The 19,266-nt window shown below is 46.2% G+C and overlaps 1 protein-coding gene across 5 annotated transcripts in view; it reads left to right on the top strand.

Moving 5' to 3' along the window:
• The first annotated feature begins 7,404 nt into the window (after positions 1-7,404).
• The window catches only part of RASSF7 (Ras association domain family member 7), a 148,569-nt gene continuing 136,707 nt past the window's right edge, over positions 7,405-19,266 (top strand). For 2 of the 5 annotated variants that reach the window (XM_030560699.1, XM_030560696.1), the window contains exons 1-2: positions 7,405-7,486; positions 11,054-11,126. In XM_030560699.1, the coding sequence (XP_030416559.1) occupies positions 7,468-7,486; positions 11,054-11,126 (92 nt within the window). In that variant the 5' untranslated portion in view covers positions 7,405-7,467. Of the gene's footprint in view, positions 7,487-10,624; positions 10,791-11,053; positions 11,127-19,266 lie in introns of those variants that run through there. The other 3 variants (XM_030560697.1, XM_030560701.1, XM_030560704.1) reach the window with 3 other exon arrangements.

The raw sequence follows: 19,266 nt of genomic DNA, 5'->3' as shown, positions 1-19,266 counted from the left end.
AGGGTCAGGGATGGCAGAGACACAACAGGAGTGGCCTGAGCCCCTGTGGCAGGCCTTGACAAAGGAGCAAGACCCCAGGCCGGCAGCTCTGAGGGTTTGTGCTCTGGAAGAGGAGCAAGGAGCTGGGGAGAACCCAGAGAGACTGAAAGCTCAAGCGTAGGATGGGCAAAGTGGCTTATGCCGTGTGTGGTTCTGTTTGGGGCTTTTCTGTGGGCGAGCACCAGGGAGAAGTCTAGGAATCCCCTGTTCTGAAAGAGCCCTGGAGGGGATGGAACCTGTGTTGGTTACTATTGATGTGCAGGACATTGATTCTCCGGAAGGGGAGGACAGTAGCGCGACCTGGCCTGAGGGCCATATCACCACGCCAGGCTGTAGGCGTCCAGAGGAGGTGAAAGTGTTGCCACGCTGCCTGTCACTGGGAGGGGGCGCTCTGGGATGGTGAGTTTGTCTCATTGTATTTAATGAGATATGAAAACACTGACGAATAATAAGATCAAATTTCACTTGAGGAGAGCAGACATCAAGCTGTCATCATCTCCCAGGCAGCATGTGACCCTCAGCATGCCTTTCCTCTTAAGCCTATCATTTTAATTGAAACACACCCACTCTCCTGCTGGATGTGTAGGTGGTAGTAACTAACACTCCCAAAGTGTCCTTGTGTGCGCTGGATCTTGTGGAAAGACTGGGATGGATTCTTCTTGAGGGGGAAGGCGAGTCGGTCTCTCTTTTGGTTGTTCCCAAGTCTTGGTCAGGAATACAGAGTGGGCAGGTGGCGATGGGTCGGATCTTTCCAGTCTGGGAGTTCCTGGAAAATCTAATTTCTGGTTCAAAGCAATGCTGTGCCAGGTCATTGCCTGTGACTGAAGATCAAAAAAGCTCTGCTGTGGAGCTCTGTCAGCACTGCCGGTGCGGGAGGGTGAGAGTGAGCATAGCTGCTCCGGGTCCTGGCTGTGTGGTGTGCTGTGTGCACGGTGTTTGGTGCCTAGTGAGAAGACACAGGGAGGGGGGCAGGAAGCCTTGAAGTTTGTGTCCCTTTGCTCTTTGGTTGGGATCCGAAATGCTACGCACAATGCACCCTCTGCTTGATTAGCATTAAAGCTGTGAAGAGCCTCTGCTGGACTGTAATTATTACAACAGGGTCCACACAAGTTGGCAGATTCCACTGGGCTCTGCTTTAGTGGAGGTTTTTGTTGAAGGGAGAGGAGAAGTAGGAGCTGGTGGGCAGCTCTTCCCCCTCTAGAAGACAGCAAAGCCCCTTACAAAGAATATGGGACCCTAATTTGAGAAAGTAAGCCCTACTCCTACAAAGTGGAGGGGTTAGCTTATGGCTTACACAAGAGTATATATGATACCTTGCCATCCCATTAAAGTCAGCAACATGTAATTGAAAAGTTAAAGTGTTTGGAATCAGCAGTTTTTGCTGAATACTTTACTGTCTCCACAGTCAGATCCAGGGGGAAGGGCCATGCCTGGTGGGCTAGTGCATAAATACATAAGTACACACAGAGCTGTCATGAGCTTTTGCCACATTGCAGATTCCTTGGCACCTGCACTCATCTTTGGTCTACTAAGTTATGTTTTCACTGCCAAAAACCTGAGTTTTTGCCTGTTAAGGGTATGTCTTCACTAGCAACGTTAAAGCATGTGCTGTGTAGTCATGGAACCAGCCCTGGGAGAAACCACCCCCATGAGGGGAGTAGCTACCAGCGCTGAGGGGCACTGTCTACACTGGCACTTTAGAGCACTGAAACTTGCAGCGCTCAGGGGTTTGTTTTTTCACACCGCTGAGCGAGAAGGTTGCAGTGCTGTAAAGTGGCAGTGTAGACAAGGCCTTACTTAACCTGTGATAAAACCACACCTTTTTGTAGCAGTGAAGACAAAGCCTTAGGTGATAATGAGGTTCTTTGTTCCAGTCTCTTCCCTTGGGAGCATGTGTGAAGAGGTTAAACCACAATTAGCCTGACCTTTAAAAGTCAGATATGTGTAGAAACTAGGAATGAGATGTATTGCCCTGTGCCTTTGGCATCAAAAGAGGGGAATCATTTTATGGCCTTGTCTACAGCAGCAATTTTAGGGAAATCTCCCCAAACTGGGACTAAGAGTGGGAGAGTTACAAGCCACTGTTGTTTTTACTATCATGTTGTCTAGACCTGATCTGTGCAAGTCTAGACAACATGGAAATAAAAATGCCTGCATCAAGACTACACTATTATTATTATTTATCTCTTTATTTGTATTGTGGTAGCACCAATGTGCCCTGGTCCATGTGCCAGCACTCTCACCCTCCCTAATACCATTGTTAGGAGAAAGATAGGAGATCTCCCTAAAATTGCCAGTGTAGATGTAGCCCATCAGGCAGTCTCTGCGCTTAAGATAAGCTCATGATGGACTCTCTGATGTTTTATCACTGTTTGCTCACCTGTTGTGTACTGATACTGGCCAGTTAAGCCTCATATGGTTATTTCATTGTCTAATTTAAAGAAAAGGGTAAAGATTTAATTGCCCCTAGCTGGGGAGGTTTGAAAGAGCCCTGTGTAATCCACTGTTTGTATCACTGTGGTGTGGGGTATACTAAGTGGCTTAATTTCTCTGAGATTTGTGCATGCCCTCTGAAGCGCTGATTTATAATAACTCTTTCACTTATATATAGGGATCTTAAAAATGCCCTAAAAAGAGTTGCAAGGGTTATTACTCCCATTTCACAAAGGGGAAACTGAGGCATGGAGCCATGAAGGCCAACATTTTCTAAAAGGCCACTGATTTTTGCCCAAAAACTGAGGGTATCTCAAATCACTGACTAGTTCTGAAAATTTGAAGGCAGGTGACATGCAAATAACACAGCAAGTGAGTCAGGAATAGATCCCAAATCTCTTAATTCTGTGGGCCTGATTTTCTTCGCACTTACACTCGTGTAAATCATGAGTCGCTCTGCTGAAGTCAGCAGCTGAGACTTGAACCATTTGGTATTGGAGAGAAATATATGAAGAAGTGTCTGTTCCTTGACCCCTTCATGTGGCTTTGTTGTATTTTAGAATTTGAGAAATTGAACTGCTGGCCCTAATGGAGTAAGGTTTATTGTGAGCTTCTGATGTTCCCGTTCTTTGGCTTCCTTGGGATAATTTTCCTTGGCTTCACTAAATCAACATCAAAATGACATCAACTATTGCATTTTTAATTGGATTAGTCCACTATTCCCTACCATAAAATTCTAGGGTAGGCAGATTCTTAACAGGTTATTAAAAATACATAAACAGAACCCTGAAATGAATCCTGGGTCTTTTTACCTTCTGGGTCAAATTCTGAAATCTTTACTTGGTCTTTAGTCAGACAAACCTTCCTTTGGAGTAAAAGGAAGAACTGCAGGGCACAGCCCACAGGTTTTTTATGAATTACGCACACCATTCCTCCCCAGCCTCATTGGTGTATGTTCATGGCTGCATTTTGCAGGTGCCCAAATAACTTCTGTCCATTTGCTGCCTGGATTTACTAATAGCTGTAAGCACATGGGGCTTGCAATGATTTCCTTCTCATTTTAGACTCTCCTGGGATCAGACCAGTGGCCAGTCTAGTCCAGCATCTTGTCACAGATAGTGGCTGTTACCAGCAGCACTTAACTACAGACAAAAACCCTGTGTGTGATCAGTTAGGTGAGGTAATATTTTATTGGACCAACTTCTGGTGGTGAAAGAGGGAGAAACTTTGAGCTACAGAGAGCTCTTCTTCTGGTCTGGGAAAGGAACTCAGTGTGTCAAGATGGAACAGATTGTTCAACATAAATAGTTAGCACCTTAGTTGCCGACTTTCCCTCTTTCCTGTGAGTGCTCAACCACTGCTCTGCCCCCAGCCCTGCCCCCACTCCACCCCTTCCATGAGGCCATGCCCCTTCCCCGCCTCTTCCCACTCCCATTCCAACCCCTTTCCCAGAGTCCCCACCCCAACTCTGCTCCTTCCCTGCCAATATTCCAACTCCTTCCCCAAATCCCTGCCCCAACCCCACCTCTTCCCCGCCTCCTCCCCTGAGTGTGTCTCGTTCCCACTCCTCCCCCCTCCCTCCTGGAGCGTGCTAATGCTGCCAGACAGCTCTTTGGTGGCATCTGGGCAGGAAATGCTGGGAGGCAGGCGGGAGAGCGGGGACACGGTGTGCTCAGGGGAGGAGAAAGAGATGGTGCAGGGAGTGAGGGGGGCTTGGATGCTGGTGGGTGCAGATCACCCACTAATTTTTCCCTGTGGGTGCTCCAGCCCTGGGGCACCCACAGAGTCAGCGTCTATGGTTGGCACATAGTTCAAGGGACCGTTCAAGGTGAAGTGGCCTGTGAACACCTCTGCTATCTATGTGGGACCTTGCAGACAGATGTATCCTATGAGGGTGAGACAAGGAAAAGGAGTTAATTTCCTGTCCTGCATCCCCCCCCATTGTTATCACTTTTTGCCTCTGTACTTACCCACCCATTCTTTATCTGGCTCTTCAAACCAGCTCCAAACAGTTACTGCTATAGGTTGATCTGCAACTAAGAAAAGAAGAAATCTTTATGTTACCAGGTAGGAACCATATTACCTCAGTAAAGTCAATTAGATCATGGAATGACCTCCCAAGTGAAGCCCTAGAACTGAAAGCCTCTTGGGGTATGGCTACACAGTAAAGAAAAACCTGTGGCTGGCCCATGCCACCGGACTTGGGCTTGGAGGGCTTGGGCTGTGGGGCTGTTTCATTACTGCGTAGACTTCTGAGCTTGGGTTGCTGCCCTCCCATCTCACAGGGTCCTACAACCTGGGCTACAGCCTGAGCCCAGAAGTCTACACAGCAATGAAACAGCCCCGGAGCCTGAATCCTGTGAGGCTGAGTCATCTGTCATGGGCCAGCCACAAGTGTCTAGTTGCTGTGTAGACATACCCTTTAGGAGGCAAATTCTCTGTCTACACTAGAAGTTTTTCCTGATGTAGCTACTAACCTGGTCCAAATGCCTACAGTAGATGTGCTGCACTGGTGCAATTTACTCTGGTAAGTTACAGGAAAGTGGGGGTGGGAGGGCCTGAAGAGCTGTGATAATGGCAAACTGCGGAGTTGCCCTACTGAAGAAGGCAATTAGTCTGTCTGCTCTGGTTGCTTCAGAAAAGATGACTCCTCTCCCCATAATGTACCTGGCCTATTCATGCCTGCAGGTTTGTCACGGTAACTCCTGAGGGAAGAGATGATGAAACTTCCTTTTCAGACTCTGCTCCAACCCCTCAGACAGAGAACAACACCTACAAAATCTCCACTAAGCATTCTCAAAACCACGACACCCACATGAAGAAATAAGGAAACAAATCAACAGAGCCAGACATGTACCAGAAGCCTCCTACTGCAAGACAAGGCCAAGAAAGAAACCAACAGGACTCTACTGGCCATCACATACAGTCCCCAGCTAAAACCTCTCCAATGCATCATCAGGGATCTACAATCCATCCTGGACAATGATCCCACACTTTCACAGGCCTTGGGTGGCAGGCCAATCCTCGCCCACAGGCAACCTGCCAACCTGAAACATATTCTCACGAGTAACTACACACCGCACCATAGTAACTCTAACTCAGGAACCAATCCATGCAACAAACCTCAATGCCAACTCTGCCCACATATCTACACCAGCGACACCATCACAGGACCTAACCAAATCAGCCACACCATCACTGGTTCATTCACCTGCACATCAACCAATGTAATATACGCCATCATATGCCAGCAATGCCCCTCTGCTATGTACATTGGACAGTCTCAACGTAAAAGGATAAATGGACACAAATCAGATATTAGGAATGGCAATATACAAAAACCTGTAGGAGAACACTTCAATCTCCCTAGACACACAACAGCAGATTTAAAGGTAGCCATCCTGTAGCAAAAAAACTTCAGGATCAGATTTCAAAAAGAAACTGCTAAGCTTCAGTTCATCTGCAAATTTGACACTATCAGTTCAGGATTAAACAAAGACTATGAATGGCTAGCCAACTACAAAAGCAGTTTCTCCTCCCTTGTTTTTCACACCTCAACTGCTAGAAGAGGGCCTCATCCTCCTTGATTGAACTAACCTCGTTATCTCTAGCCTGATTCTTGCTTACATATTTATACCTGCCTCTGGAAATTTCCACTACATGCATCCAACGAAGTGGGTATTCACCCACGAAAGCTCATGCTCCAATACGTCTGTTAGTCTATAAGGTGCCACAGGATTCTTTGCTGATTTTTCAGACTCTGCACATCTCATTTAATTAACAAAGGAACACTGTCTCTTGTACCTCTGGGAGTAGGGAAGGGTGCATTTCATGTTTCCCTGTATTTTCTGACTTTAGTGAAGACACTACTACAATGATGGGACAGCTTCTCCTGTCGGCAGACTTAGCTACTTTGGAAGGTGGATTATGTCAACAGGAAAAGTTCTCCCATTGGCATAACCCTCCATGTAGGTAGTGCTAAGCTGGTATAACTACATTGCTCAGGGACGTGGATTTTTGACACTCCTAAGCAACATAGTTATTCTGATATAAGTCTATAGTATTGACCTGACCTAAGATCTTGCCTTTGCCATCACAGCCATCAGTAGGCAGCCACTGGTGTGCATCTGATGAAGTGGGTATTCACCCACGAAAGCTCATGCTCCAAAATGTCTGTTAGTCTATAAGGTGCCACAGGATTCTTTGCCACTGGTGTAGTTGCACCAGTGTAAGCCCCTAGTGTAGACAGGCAAAGAAGTTGAATGGTATTGCCACCTTTACCTCTGCACTGCTGCTGGTGGCTGCACTGCCTTCAGAGGTGGGCACCTGGAAAGTGGTCGCTGCTGGAAAGGAGCCCAGAGTTGCTGGGGCTAGGAACCGCCGAGCCTCAAGGTGCTGGGCTTCAACCCTGGTTAGCCCTGGCACAAATTAAGCACTGCTTACTGGATCTTAAGTTCTTGCAATAGCATCAGTTACAATTGAGCTACAAAGCTATTCATTTTGTCATTAGTGATGGAAATGGAGCCAAAAAATGAATGTGAGTGGGAGTAAATGTTGCAAAGTTGACAGTAAAAACTGAGCTTTTAACCCAAACTGCACAGTGGATTTTCTTTTTATTATGCCACTTCATTTAAACACAAAACCATTGTGTTTAATATGCCAAACCACTGTATCCTTCTTTAAGGTCATCATTGTGAGGTACAACTTGGAACCAAAGTACAGTAACTTCAATGCTGCCTAGCCTTCTGGCAGTGTTGCACAATGTGACAAAATTGAAAATCTGACGTCTTCGGATCATATTCAAATGTCATTCTCACAACTGCAGCAGCTGCTTCTCTTCAGATAATATTGGTACTAGCTAAAAAGAAAAAGCCTTTCCTGGATGCTGAGCTTGTGCAGGAGTGCACATTGGAAATGCTGGAGGAGCTTTTTACCAGAGATAAAAACAAAGATGACATTGTGAACCGTGTGAAGCAAGTTCCCCTGTCTGATTCCATGGCAGTGCGAAGAGGAGGTAATATATGAGGATTGTTTGTCAGCACCGCTTTCTGATTTACATAACGCCAAATACATGTCTCTTGTAGTGGACAAATCAAGCAATTTAAATAACACTTCCCAGCTATCGCTGTTTGTTAGCATTTATGATGGTGAAATTTTCAAGGAAGAATTTTTGTGTTTAATACCATTAGAAACCTACACCATAGGAGAGATCATTTTTGAAAAGGTAAAAGGTTGCTTGTTACAGACAGAGGTCCCTCCATGACAGGGAAAGAGAAAGGCTTTGCTTCATGTTTGGCAGCGATACACCCTTCATTAAATACACTTCACTGCATCATTCACCAGAATGTCCTGTGTAATAAGTTGTTTGGGGTCTTTAAAAAAAAAATAGGTATTCTGATGAGATTAGTGAACTATATACACTCAATTTCCAGCTTGCAGCATTGTCTTTTTAAAGCTCTTTTACAAGATGTTTCAGCGGAATGCAGTGACCTGTTGCAGGACAAGGATGGCTGGTAAAATAGGAGGCACGTGTTAGAGAGGTTTTGTGCGCTTCAAAAAGAAACAATAGAATTTCTTTCAGACCACAAGACCAACAAGGCTTGTGAGTTCCTGGAATTTATGAATGATGTCCCCCCCTATGTCATAGGCAGCTTTTCTGTGCGATATTACTGGTCACTTGAATTCCCTTGACTTGCAGCTCCAAGCCTGTACAAGCAGTGCTGAAGATCTGTTTGAAAAAGTGTGTGCCTTTCAGAGGAATCTTGAAATCTTTCAGACAGACTTAACAGGAAAGATGTTGCATTTTCCCACATTATGTTGTTGATACAGATAAAACTTCTGTGAAAATGATGCAAGAATTCCTAAACAATTTGATCAAAAATTTTAAAATGCTATTTGACAATTTTAAAATTCCAAAGGATTTGCTTTGATTTGTTCACAATCTGTTTGTTGTCTCTTCTGCCAATGGACCTTGCCCTTCTGAAGCAAAGAACTGTCTTCATTCAATTGATTAAGGTGCCTTTCAGTTAGAAAGTGTAAGGCCCCAGAGCTCAGATGCCTTGAAGGCAAAATTCAGAGAAGTAGGACTTTGTGATTTCTGGATTCAGTACGCTGACCAATTTCAGAAGAGCCAGAATCTAGCCATCTATCTTGTAATGAGGTTTGGATCAATGTAGCTCTGCAAATCTGGGTTTTCCATGAACATTATAAAACACCAACATGGCAATTGCCTGACAAATGAGCATCTTCACCCTGCATGTGCCTTGTTCTGACCTCCTGTAAACCCTTCTTCACAAAGCTTGCCAGAAATCATCAATGTCACCTCTCCCATTAGAGATCTCCACAAACACAGGTAATATTGTTGATTTATAAACTTTGTTAAAAGATAGAAACACTAATACTTATGTTGTAATCAAGGTCTTTATTTATTGGCAGCTGAAGTTTTTTTTATAATTATTTTGTCAGCCTTCTGTGCAAAAGGCCCATCTCGTGTCATAACTTTCTCAAATTGGCCCGTGGGTAGATCTAATTGAGTATCGCTGTGCTAGATTGTAGTGGTCCCTTCTGACCTTATAATCTATGGATCTAGAGCAGCGTTACCATAATAGAAGCAATAGAATCTAGAGATAATAATAAGGGGAAGAAGATCTTGGTAGGTTTATGGATGGCTTGCAGGTTACTTTAGCTTGTTGCTTGGCAGAGGTTTGGCTTAGAACTGCTCTAGATTGGTTCACATGCAGGGCTGGCTCTAGCCATTTCGCCGCCCCAATCACAGCGGCATGCTGCGGGGAGCACTCTGCCGCTCAGCAGTCCCGCGGCTCCGGTGGACCTCCCGCAGGCGTGCCTGCGGATTCTCCACCGGAGCTGCGGGACCAGTGGACCCTCTGCAGGCACGCCTGCGGGAGGTCCACTGGAGCCACCTGCCGCCCTCTCGGCAACCGGCAGAGCACCCCCCGCGGCATGCCACCCCAAGCACGCGCTTGGCGTGCTGGGGCCTGGAGCCGGCCCTGTTCACATGTCACAGACAGATCTCTGTGAAGTCACTGATTTCTCCCCTGTTGAGCAGCTTTTCAGCCACAGTCTCTCCTCTGAGCTCTGCGTGGAGGCCTTCTTCTCCACCTGTCTGTTCCACAATGATCTGTTGAAAGGTTTTTCCACATTTATTGTGCTTCTTGAGGTTTTATGAGCATGATTATGGGAGGCATAGGAGTGGGAGACAGGAGACTGGTTTCCTAATTCCATCTGTGCTGGAGACTTGCTGAGTGGTCTTGGAGAAATAATTTACAGCTATGTTTTTAAGCTCAGCCACTGATTTTTGGGTGCCTTAATTTCTGGGTGTCCATCTCAAAACACTCTAGGCCCAAGTTACAGAGCTGCTCTGTACCCACAAGTCTTGTTGGTGGCAGCTGGAGTTGTGTGTTCTCAACACTTGGCAAAACTGGAATGAAAGTGTCTCAAGTTGGACATCCAAAAACAGAGGTATTCGAAATCAGTGGCCTTAATCTCTGTGCCTCAATTTCCCTGTTTGTAAAATAGGGATAAGTATGCTTAGTCACCTCTGTGAAGTGCTTGGAGATCCTTGGATGGAAGGCACTATGTAAGTGCTAAGTATTAACATAGTCATTACTAATACAGACTCCCTTAGGGAAACAGGTTATAGAATGTAACACGGTTGTATGGAGATGTAATGGGGTTCTGTAGCAATTACTGTATTCCAAAATAAACTACAGCAGTGAAGAGAAAATGGTAACTTTTCTGTAGACTTTTTTTTTTACATTATCATATAGCAGGGATACAATTATATGCCACTGGATGCCCCAAACGTCTATAGAAAGATTAGTAATTTGATTAAATTCTGTAGGACTTTTTTTTCCTAAGGGCTGCATCTGAATACAGTTTAAATAGCTCAGGCTGGATTGTAAATGTTCCCATTACAAGTAGATGGAACTGCACAGGTGCCTGCCCCACACACTTATGTCCCTGTAACTCACCAGCTGCCAGCTTCTTCTCCTCTGAGGGCTTTGTGATCATAATCATACTGGCTGCATGTCTCTGTCCCTGGGGCCTACTTAGGTCTCTGTTGATGTCACCATAGTAACAGTGTTAAAGGGAGGGGCAGACCACTGAAACCTGTTGCTGAGAGGCAGAGTAGCAGGAAAGAGCCATGTTTGGAGAGCATAAAGCAAAGTCAGTCTAGATCAGATGGGCAGACATGGGTGATCCGCATTCACTGTGTGTTGGAGAGAGATCAGTGGAGGAACTAGTCATGGGAGTAGCAGGGTGATTGGATTGGACGCAGGTTTCTCTGTCAGCTGAAGGTAATGGAGTGGATTAACCCAGTGGCTGCTGTTATGCCAGCTTTGTAGCAGCATAAGCCAAGGGAGCTGGCATCCATGTCCATAATATCTGGAGTTGCAGCCATCTCATAGTATGCTACAGTGGGACATTGTGACATGGCTGCATTGGCTCCTGATATCACAAGCTAATCGTGATGATGGCTAAACAAACCTGGGGAGGGAAAGAACTTCATAGGCCTCGGAATAACATCATAAACAGAAAAAAATCTCTCTCTATCTTCCAGAAAAATCTGGTAGGCCCTGGAACTGGCAGACTCGGATAAGCTGGCAGGAGAAAAGGGATGCAGGAGGAAGACTGTAAGTACTGAATGCTGCTTGCAAAGTGTTACACTTGTATTGCTGGTTCTCTCTTATTTTTTTATCTTATGCTGATCGTCTCATAACAGAGAGCTCCTATCCTGGGTCACTTCCTCTCCCAACCCCCTGTACCTTCCACAGGGCAGTCTGTGTATTCTGGTAGACTGACCATAGTGAGGGAACTACTGTATCCACGCTGGACCTTTGAAAATGTTGGCTGTAGTGGCCATCTTCAGGTAAAGGAGCAGATTTACCCAGGACTGGACAAAATCCAGGAGGCATTTGTTTTCTGGGAGTCAGAATTCACATCTGTCTCACCCAGGTAACGCTCTGTGAATGAGACTTTGCAAGGTCTTTTCACTTAAAAATACAGAGAGAGATGGGTGATGCTTCCTAATTCATGGTTGGTTATGACAGCAACTGGGGCATGCGGCTCTGAGATCAATGGCTTCAAAGCCGGACAAACAATTTCTATTTTCTGGATGGATCTTAAGTGCTCAGGCTTCAGTTTATTTTCATTTATTTTAGGACAGCAGTACCCAAAACTTTTATTTTTTGCAGATCTCCTCCTTTGTTTAGGTGAAGCCCTCTGTATGTTATTAATAGACATGGGCAATCATAGGCAAGGGCACAAACCAAAACCCCCGATCCAGATATCTCTTCCAAATTTGAAGGATTCCTTTCCAAGGCTGGAAAGGCTATCTTAGGGCTTTTCTACACAGGGACATGTACAGGCATTATGAACCCAGTATAATTATACACTGGCCTCTTTCCACCACTCTGGCAGTGAAAGGGGGTATTTGTGTAACTGGAGAATGAGCCTCTAAGTAATTTGCCTAAAGTCACTTAGGATACGAAGCCTGTGTCGCAGCCAGGAATTGTACCCCTTGCCCTGAGTCCTAATCCAGTGATACACCCTTCCAGAAGTTTGGGTCCACGCAAATTATAATGTCAACATACAAACAGATTGGCTATATCACCAGTCAGAGATGCAGAGGGTAGGCTGTGCTAGTCCATAAGAGAGACCAGTCAGCTTTGAAGGGGAGGAAAATCATGGCTTGGCTTTTTCCTCTTGCATCTCTCATCCAAGGGAACTGGGCTGGGTTCCCAGGCCAGACCGAGGTGTTAGCTGGGTCTGGAAAGCAAATGCATCAGGCTGATAAATCAGAGCCATTATAAATTAGAATCAATTTGGCAGACTGGGGGAGTTATGTCCAACTCTAAAAATGAGGAGAGATAGACAGTTAATCTCTGATAGAGGAGAAGAGGTTGGAAAGAAAGGGGAATTCCTTTTGTTAAATGTGGTCCCTTCAAGCCCTTGGCTATGCCCCCTGCTGGCTCTCAGAACTGAAAGGCAGAGAAAAGGACTTGTTGACCTAATGTTAACCTTCAACTGTCAGCCATTCAGCTTGCTGATCCTCACACCCCTCTCCTTAATCCCAAAGGGAGAAGGTACAAAGCCTACCCAGGGACTGTGCCATCTAATTAACATTAGGCTTGAGCAAGATTTTGTCCTTCTTTGTGTTTGCATCAACTGAAATTTAAATGGCGCTTTCGCTTGCTTGTGTTATAGTCTGGGCTGCCACTGGCCTTCATTATGTCATGGCCAGTACATCTAATTCATAGCCAATAACACATACAAAATGTAATGCCACTGAGCTGTAAATCTGTAAGATTATTTAGTAGCAAAATAAAAAACAAATGTTGGTCATTGAGTGGGAGGGGAGGGGAAGGATGGGTAGATCTTATAGGAATGAAGCTGGAAAAGACCTTTGAGGCTGTATGCTCCATCTTTTGGCCAAAACAGGATAGTTTCCCATGGTGATATAGATGAGAGATGGAATGATAGGGACTGATTTCCAGAGATCCTGGACAGCTGCAATTCCCACTGACTTCAGTTGGAGTTACGGATCCTGAGCAGCTTCACAAATGAGGCCATAGTACTTGACTGGCCATTGGTGATCTCATTAAAGGCTGGGAAGGAAAGTAGTCACAGTTCCCCCAAGCTCATTGGGTTGATGCAGGTTAAGCCATGTCAGTTTCATAGCCAACTGTACACAGAGGCCTGATGTGGCTAGCATCACATCTGACTGCCTTTGACTGCCCTAACTTGGTGGAGCAAGTACCCATTTTGAAGCTGGGTGAAGAGAAAGTGGCCTTTCACCATGAGATTGACTCCAACCCATGCCCTTCAGGATGGTAGCAGAGTGCTTTAACCACTGAGCCAGTAGAAATGAAGTGGGAGGAGAAGGAGACAAGGGAAAACGCTGGCCTCTCTAAAGCTCTTTGGTGTCCAGGAAGCAAATTCTGCTCTCATTTATGCTGGGTACAGGTACACTTTAGTGACAGGGGAATAGCTGAGGGAGAACTTGGCCCTACAAATAGAGTGCTCTTATAAGTCACTTTACGGTGGAGTTAAAGCTGCGGCCATATAACTCCGCCTTCCCCACTAGAGCTAGTGAGTACTGCCTTTAATCTTAGCAGGGAGACTGGATGCCCCAGGAGCTTAGTAAATGGTTATAGACTATTTACCTCTCAGCTAGAGATTCAAGAACTTGTAGTGACCAAAAGTTGTTCCCATCTGATGACCATTGAATGGCATGAAAGGAGCTTGATGCTGTTGGTTTGGTTCCCAGTGGACAAGTGTCCTCCTTCCCCAAAGGAGCATTATGTGGCCTCCTTGTTGGTAAACACAGAAGAAGAAGAGGATTGAATGAGCATGAAGACTGAACTCTCCTCTGGACCGTAGAGGTGGTCCCTGTCTGCCAGGTGTGGTGGGACAGTATGAGGAGAATCTTATTCTGCAGTTTCTCATGCCATTCTGGCTCTGAGGATGAACCAGGTGCATTGTATCATAATATCTAGTTAAGGAGGCTGTTACGCTCCCTTGACACACACTAACAGTTTAGTGATGCCAGGATCGTGTGCCTGGATCATTGTGATCCCAGCTTCATGCAGGGTCAAAAACACTAGAATGTGGATTTCTAACACTCTCAACTCAGAACAATCATCACATGGAGAAATGGGCCTGCACCAGAAACCCATGTCTAGACGCTCCTTCCTCGGCTGCAGAACTTTGGGGAAGTTCTGATCCAGGTCTCTCTAATGGGTCTGAATGAAAACCTATAATCTGTTTGGATTCAGACCCACATTTTGCCTCTCTTGCCCATCCTTACTTTGGGGTAAGTCGTTTTCGATTAGCTGCATGCAACTAACAATCTTTTGATGCCATGGGGAAGGGTTGTATTTGGAACATTGATGACTGTGGTCAGTCGATCAGGTTACCTTCCTCGTAGCCTTCCCCTCTGCCCGGCCTCTCCTGTTTCACAGCCTCTAGCTGTGCCAGCTTTCCTGATCCTGTTTGCTTAAGTAATCAGCACTGCATACCATGGGTAATCGGCTTATTTTTTCTCTCTTCATAATTTGTATACAGTTCTCCCTTTCTCTTCTAAAGAGATAATGATGTAGTCTGTTTCTGTGAGCTGTCTGGGTATTTTGCCATGTCCTGACTGCAATAACACTTTTCCCATCGTAAATCCATTTTGTTTTTCTCTATAGACATTCCACTGCAAACACTAGAGAATTGACTCCACAGCCCAATCATGCCTTGACTGGGAGTTGAGGGGAATAAACTAGATGACATAACAGGTCCTTTCCTCTTCAGCTTTTATTTTACCATGGGAAGCTATTTAAAAGATAGGGGGGAAAACCTCAACATAATGACACATTTTTTCCTGGTTTATTCCTTTTGACTTTACTAGACGGGGGGACCCATGCTGGAAAGTTTGGATCTAGTTTCAAACTTCCCTGATGTTTGGAGCTATTTGGGCTACTAAAGAGCTAGCGGCCAGCTGTGACATTTGGATTTTGAGCCTTGCCAAAGCTGATGTTTTAGTTTGAACTCCTTTCCAGGTAAAACTTCTCTTTTATTTCTTTTTCATTCAAATCTTGGCATCTTCCTCTTGCCCAGCAGTAAATCTGCTCTTTCCTCTACACTCTAATCCTTTCCTTGGCTGCTAACGCTATAGTCATCCTTGTTTCAGGGCCTGGCTTCCCACTATTAGATCTTCTTATTGGATTTTTACTCTCCAATCTATTTAGTCTCCTCTGTGTGCTCAATGTAGCCCTTTAACCCTTCAATACTCTTTCATCTCTGCCTCCCAACCTAGGTTCCCGCCTGTGCCCTCCTCATCACATGCATACAGCTCCCATTTGCATTTCTCCAAACAATGTCTTTCATGTTCCCTTCCTTCTCTCCAAATAATCATGCTTAGGTTTGATCTTGTTTTGTCTGGCTCCTTTTTGTAAGTTGCCCAGAGAAGGCTTCTGAACCTGTATCACCATCTCTAATCTCATTTTCTTTGTACACGGTGGGTGGTTTATTGTAATCTCTTTTTCTATTTGTAGGCTGTGCAGCATCACAAAGTTCGAATTGGTTTAAAAAAACCCACATCGTTTTTCAAGAGGACATTGACCAGAGATTTTAGTTCTCTGCAAGAGCCAAAAGGGTCACAATGCTCCTGGAGAGATTTTGGGAAGAGGTTAAGAAAGCTGAGACTCTTTATTTCCCTGTAGAGGACTTGGGGTGATCTGATTTTTTATGGAGCCCTAAGAATTCCTCAGCCTCTCTCTGTTTTTCCACTCTTGCTTGCAGCCACTCCGAGCTTATGAGTACTAGACAGAAATCCCTTCTGCACCAGACAATGTGATCTGAAAGAGCGGTCAGCTTTGTCCCAAGATTTCCAGTGGGTGCCTACTGATTTTTAGGTGTCCAGTGTGAGGCACCTTAAAGGGGTCTGATTTTCAGAGGACAAATGCTATGCAGTTTCTGAAAACTGAGCCCCTTTTAGGTATCTCAAGTTGAGCACCCAAAAATAGAGGCACCCAGAATCACTAGTCACTTTTGAAAATCTTGGCTTTGAGCAATTAAAGGCTGTCCATCTGTTTTGTCCTGTGTTGGAATCCATGCCCCAGGCTGGGTGAGAGAGCAAACAATCAAGACCAGAAACCAATCCCCAGTTTCCTGGGGTGCTTTATGGATTAAGTGCTAGACATCCAGATCATCCTTAACAGCCTGGAATTGAACCTCTACACCAAGAAAAAATAAATTATTTTATTCAAATGGAGAACTATGGAGAGGTCTGGGTTCCAATCCTGGCCCTGCATTCAGGCAAGTCTCACTGTACCTTAGTTCCCGATCTGTAAAATAATAATATGTATGATAATAATATCCAGCTCTTATATAGCACTTGTCATTCATAGATCTAAAAATGTTTTACAATGAGGCCAATAGCTTTATCCTGATTTTACAGATAGGAAAACGGAGGCACAGAGCAGGGAAGGGACTTACCCAAGGGCACTCAGTAGGCCAGTGGCCAAGCTGAGACTAGAGTCCAGCTCCCTAAAGTCCTGGCAGGGACTGACTCTTACTGTGTATATGGATAGCACCTGGTGGGAAGGGGTTCTGAGCTCAATTGGGGCCTCATGGAACTGCTGTAACGTGCCGTATCTCTTCTCTGAATAAAGCAAGGATTATTTCAGTACGCAGGGCTGTCTCTTCAGCACCACCTCAGGGCTAAATGTACAGTGATAAATGATGGACCAGATCCTCTGTTGGTGTAAATCAGTTTAGCTTCGTGGAAATCAGTGGAGCTAGGCTGACTTACGCCAGCTGAGAATATGGCCTAAGTTGTCTGTACTCCGTGTGCTGCACAATCGGTGGTGATGTGGCACCAGTGATATCTGTCTTGCCGCCCCCAGGCCCAGAGTGCCTGTTAATGGAATACAGTCTCACTTGGAAGGAATGTGGAAATCCAGCCACTGGATGAATGTCCATTGGTTCTTGGTGCTCTAATCACCCAGCCTGCCTTACAATAGAGGAATAAAGCAGCTGAGACAAACACTTCATATCATTTTGTTTCACAGCCCACACACTGACGCAGCACCATTATTTTTAGACAATCTGTCTCTTTGTTGTGGCATGTCTTTATTCGGACACCGTGGAATGATAAGGATGCTTTATTCTGTGTGTTGGCCAAGGCAGCATGTTTATATTCAGAGGGGTGCTGGTAGTAACAGTGTAAATTGGAACAAGAGCCCTTGTCTCACTGAACAGCCAGAGTGAGTGTGAAACATGGGGAGAAAGAGTCAGACATGCCTATGTTCAAATCCAGAAATACATGATCCATTGCTTACTATGCCTGGCTTTTCATCTTTCTGCTCCGTTGCATCCTGAAACCAGCCAGCCACTCCCTAGGCCTTGATTAGCCCATATCCTCCTCCTTTTTGTGCCTTTCCAGATACTTTGTGATCTCAAAGCCTTTGTCTCTGTAGCACTTATATGTGTTGCTATGGCTAAGGCTGTGATTCACAGCAGTGTTTGCATCTTACCTGAAACTGGAGATATATATGTGTATGTTTGCACTGAGCATTTTCCCACTGTTCAGTTTTATTTACACTGGGGGAAAAATCTCTGGGAAAGAGATCCTACTACAGAGGCAGGTGGTGGTGGCGGGGAGAGAGCTATTATGGAAGGCCTAGTCTGGAGAGGAGAGTGATGAGCAAAAAAAATATACGGAGGAAGGGTCAGTTTGAGTGTGGGTGGCTGGTTGGTGGTGTGTTTGTGAGAGAGCTGCTTTTGATTGAACTGGGACAGGCACATGTTCAAACCCAGACTGGCTTCATGGGAGGAGGAAGGATGTGTATGTAGTGTCTGTATAGGTGGGAGTCATGTGTTCTGACCCACACATCATCCCTCCATAGATCACATTTAGCAATGACTGCAAAACCTTTCTCTCAGGCCTACACTTTCCTAGGAGTCCGTTTGCATATGGTGTAAATGTGGATTGTAGAAAGCTTCTTTTTGGTCATGACTTGCCACAGAGGAAACTGGAGGAGATAAGTATTACCAAGAATGGCTGGGGAGGATGGGAAGAGGAATTCTTCTCAGACACCTTAAGTCCTTTCAATATTTATTGAGTTCCATTTAATGGAAGCGGCACATCTCAAGGTTGCTGATGGCCTGGACCCCAATTATTTTCCGAAAACAAGCCAGTCAGTCAGTGGCATAGCCAGGTTTTAAGTATATAGGGAGCAAACATAAAAAAGGCCCCCTCCCTTGGCTCCTCCTCTGGCCATGCCCCCCTTGGCGCCTCCTCTGGCCACACACCCCCAATTCCTCTCGTTTCCCCCCCAGATTAACCCCGGGGCCAGCTCAGGACTCCTGCGGGCTTCCCAGGGGTGCGGATACCCTCCCGTCCCCGGGAGAGTCTCTCCTGCCCAGCGCGCTTTGCAGGTGTCCCCCGCTGGGCTGTGCTGCCCGGCCCCACCCGCGGGGTCCCGTCTCCCCCATCTCAGGCTCCAGGCCCCTGTGCCGCTCCAGTTCAGACAGCATGGCCTGCGCCCCTGCCCTGGCCCTGAAAACCCCTTGCCCGGACCCCTCAGTGCAAGGCACCGGATCCCCGACGCTCACCTTCCATCCTGCGCCGCCGCCTGTCCCTGGCCTATTCCCGCACTTGGTGTGCTCCACGTGGGGCTCGCCAGCCAGGCGGTCTTAAAGGCGCAGGGGCCCTTTCGCCTCCCCCTGCCCACTGCATTAGCAAGGGGCGGGGAGCGCTTGGCTGCCGAGCCCTGTGAGCCACCGCCGCAGAAGGTGGCTGCAGCGATGTTGGGGCCGTGCTGAGCGTGGGGCGCAATGATCAAGGAGCCAGCCCCCTCGCTCCTCTGGTTTCACCTGCCGCCCCCTCCATGGCTCCTCCGGCTGTGCTGCCGTCAGCACCGGCCTGGCAGGTGCCACTTCTGCGTGTGCCGCCCCCATGGCTCCTCCAGCCGTGCTGCTGCCAGTGCCGGCCCAGCAGGTGCCACTTTTTGAAAACATGTTGAGGGGAAGCGGCTGCTTCCCCTGAACCCCACTAGCTACACTGCTGCAGTCAGTTACAGTCCCACCTAGGTTGTTTTACTGCGTGAGTGCCCCCTTTGTTGCCATGATGACAGCCATATCCTTTGATACTAAGTAGGTGGTTCCCAGTGCTCATACCCCAGCGTGGCAGGTCAGATTCACACTCCAGGAAGTACAGGGTGCATCACCAGCTGACAATGGATTGGTTTTCTTAATTCTGTTTTTCGCTCATCAGCAACTTAT

This window comes from Gopherus evgoodei, chromosome 4 (genome assembly GCF_007399415.2).
Source record: "Gopherus evgoodei ecotype Sinaloan lineage chromosome 4, rGopEvg1_v1.p, whole genome shotgun sequence".
Lineage (NCBI taxonomy): Eukaryota > Metazoa > Chordata > Testudines > Testudinidae > Gopherus > Gopherus evgoodei.
Note: the sequence above shows the minus strand (reverse complement) of the source record. Positions and strands in the feature narration are given on the sequence as shown.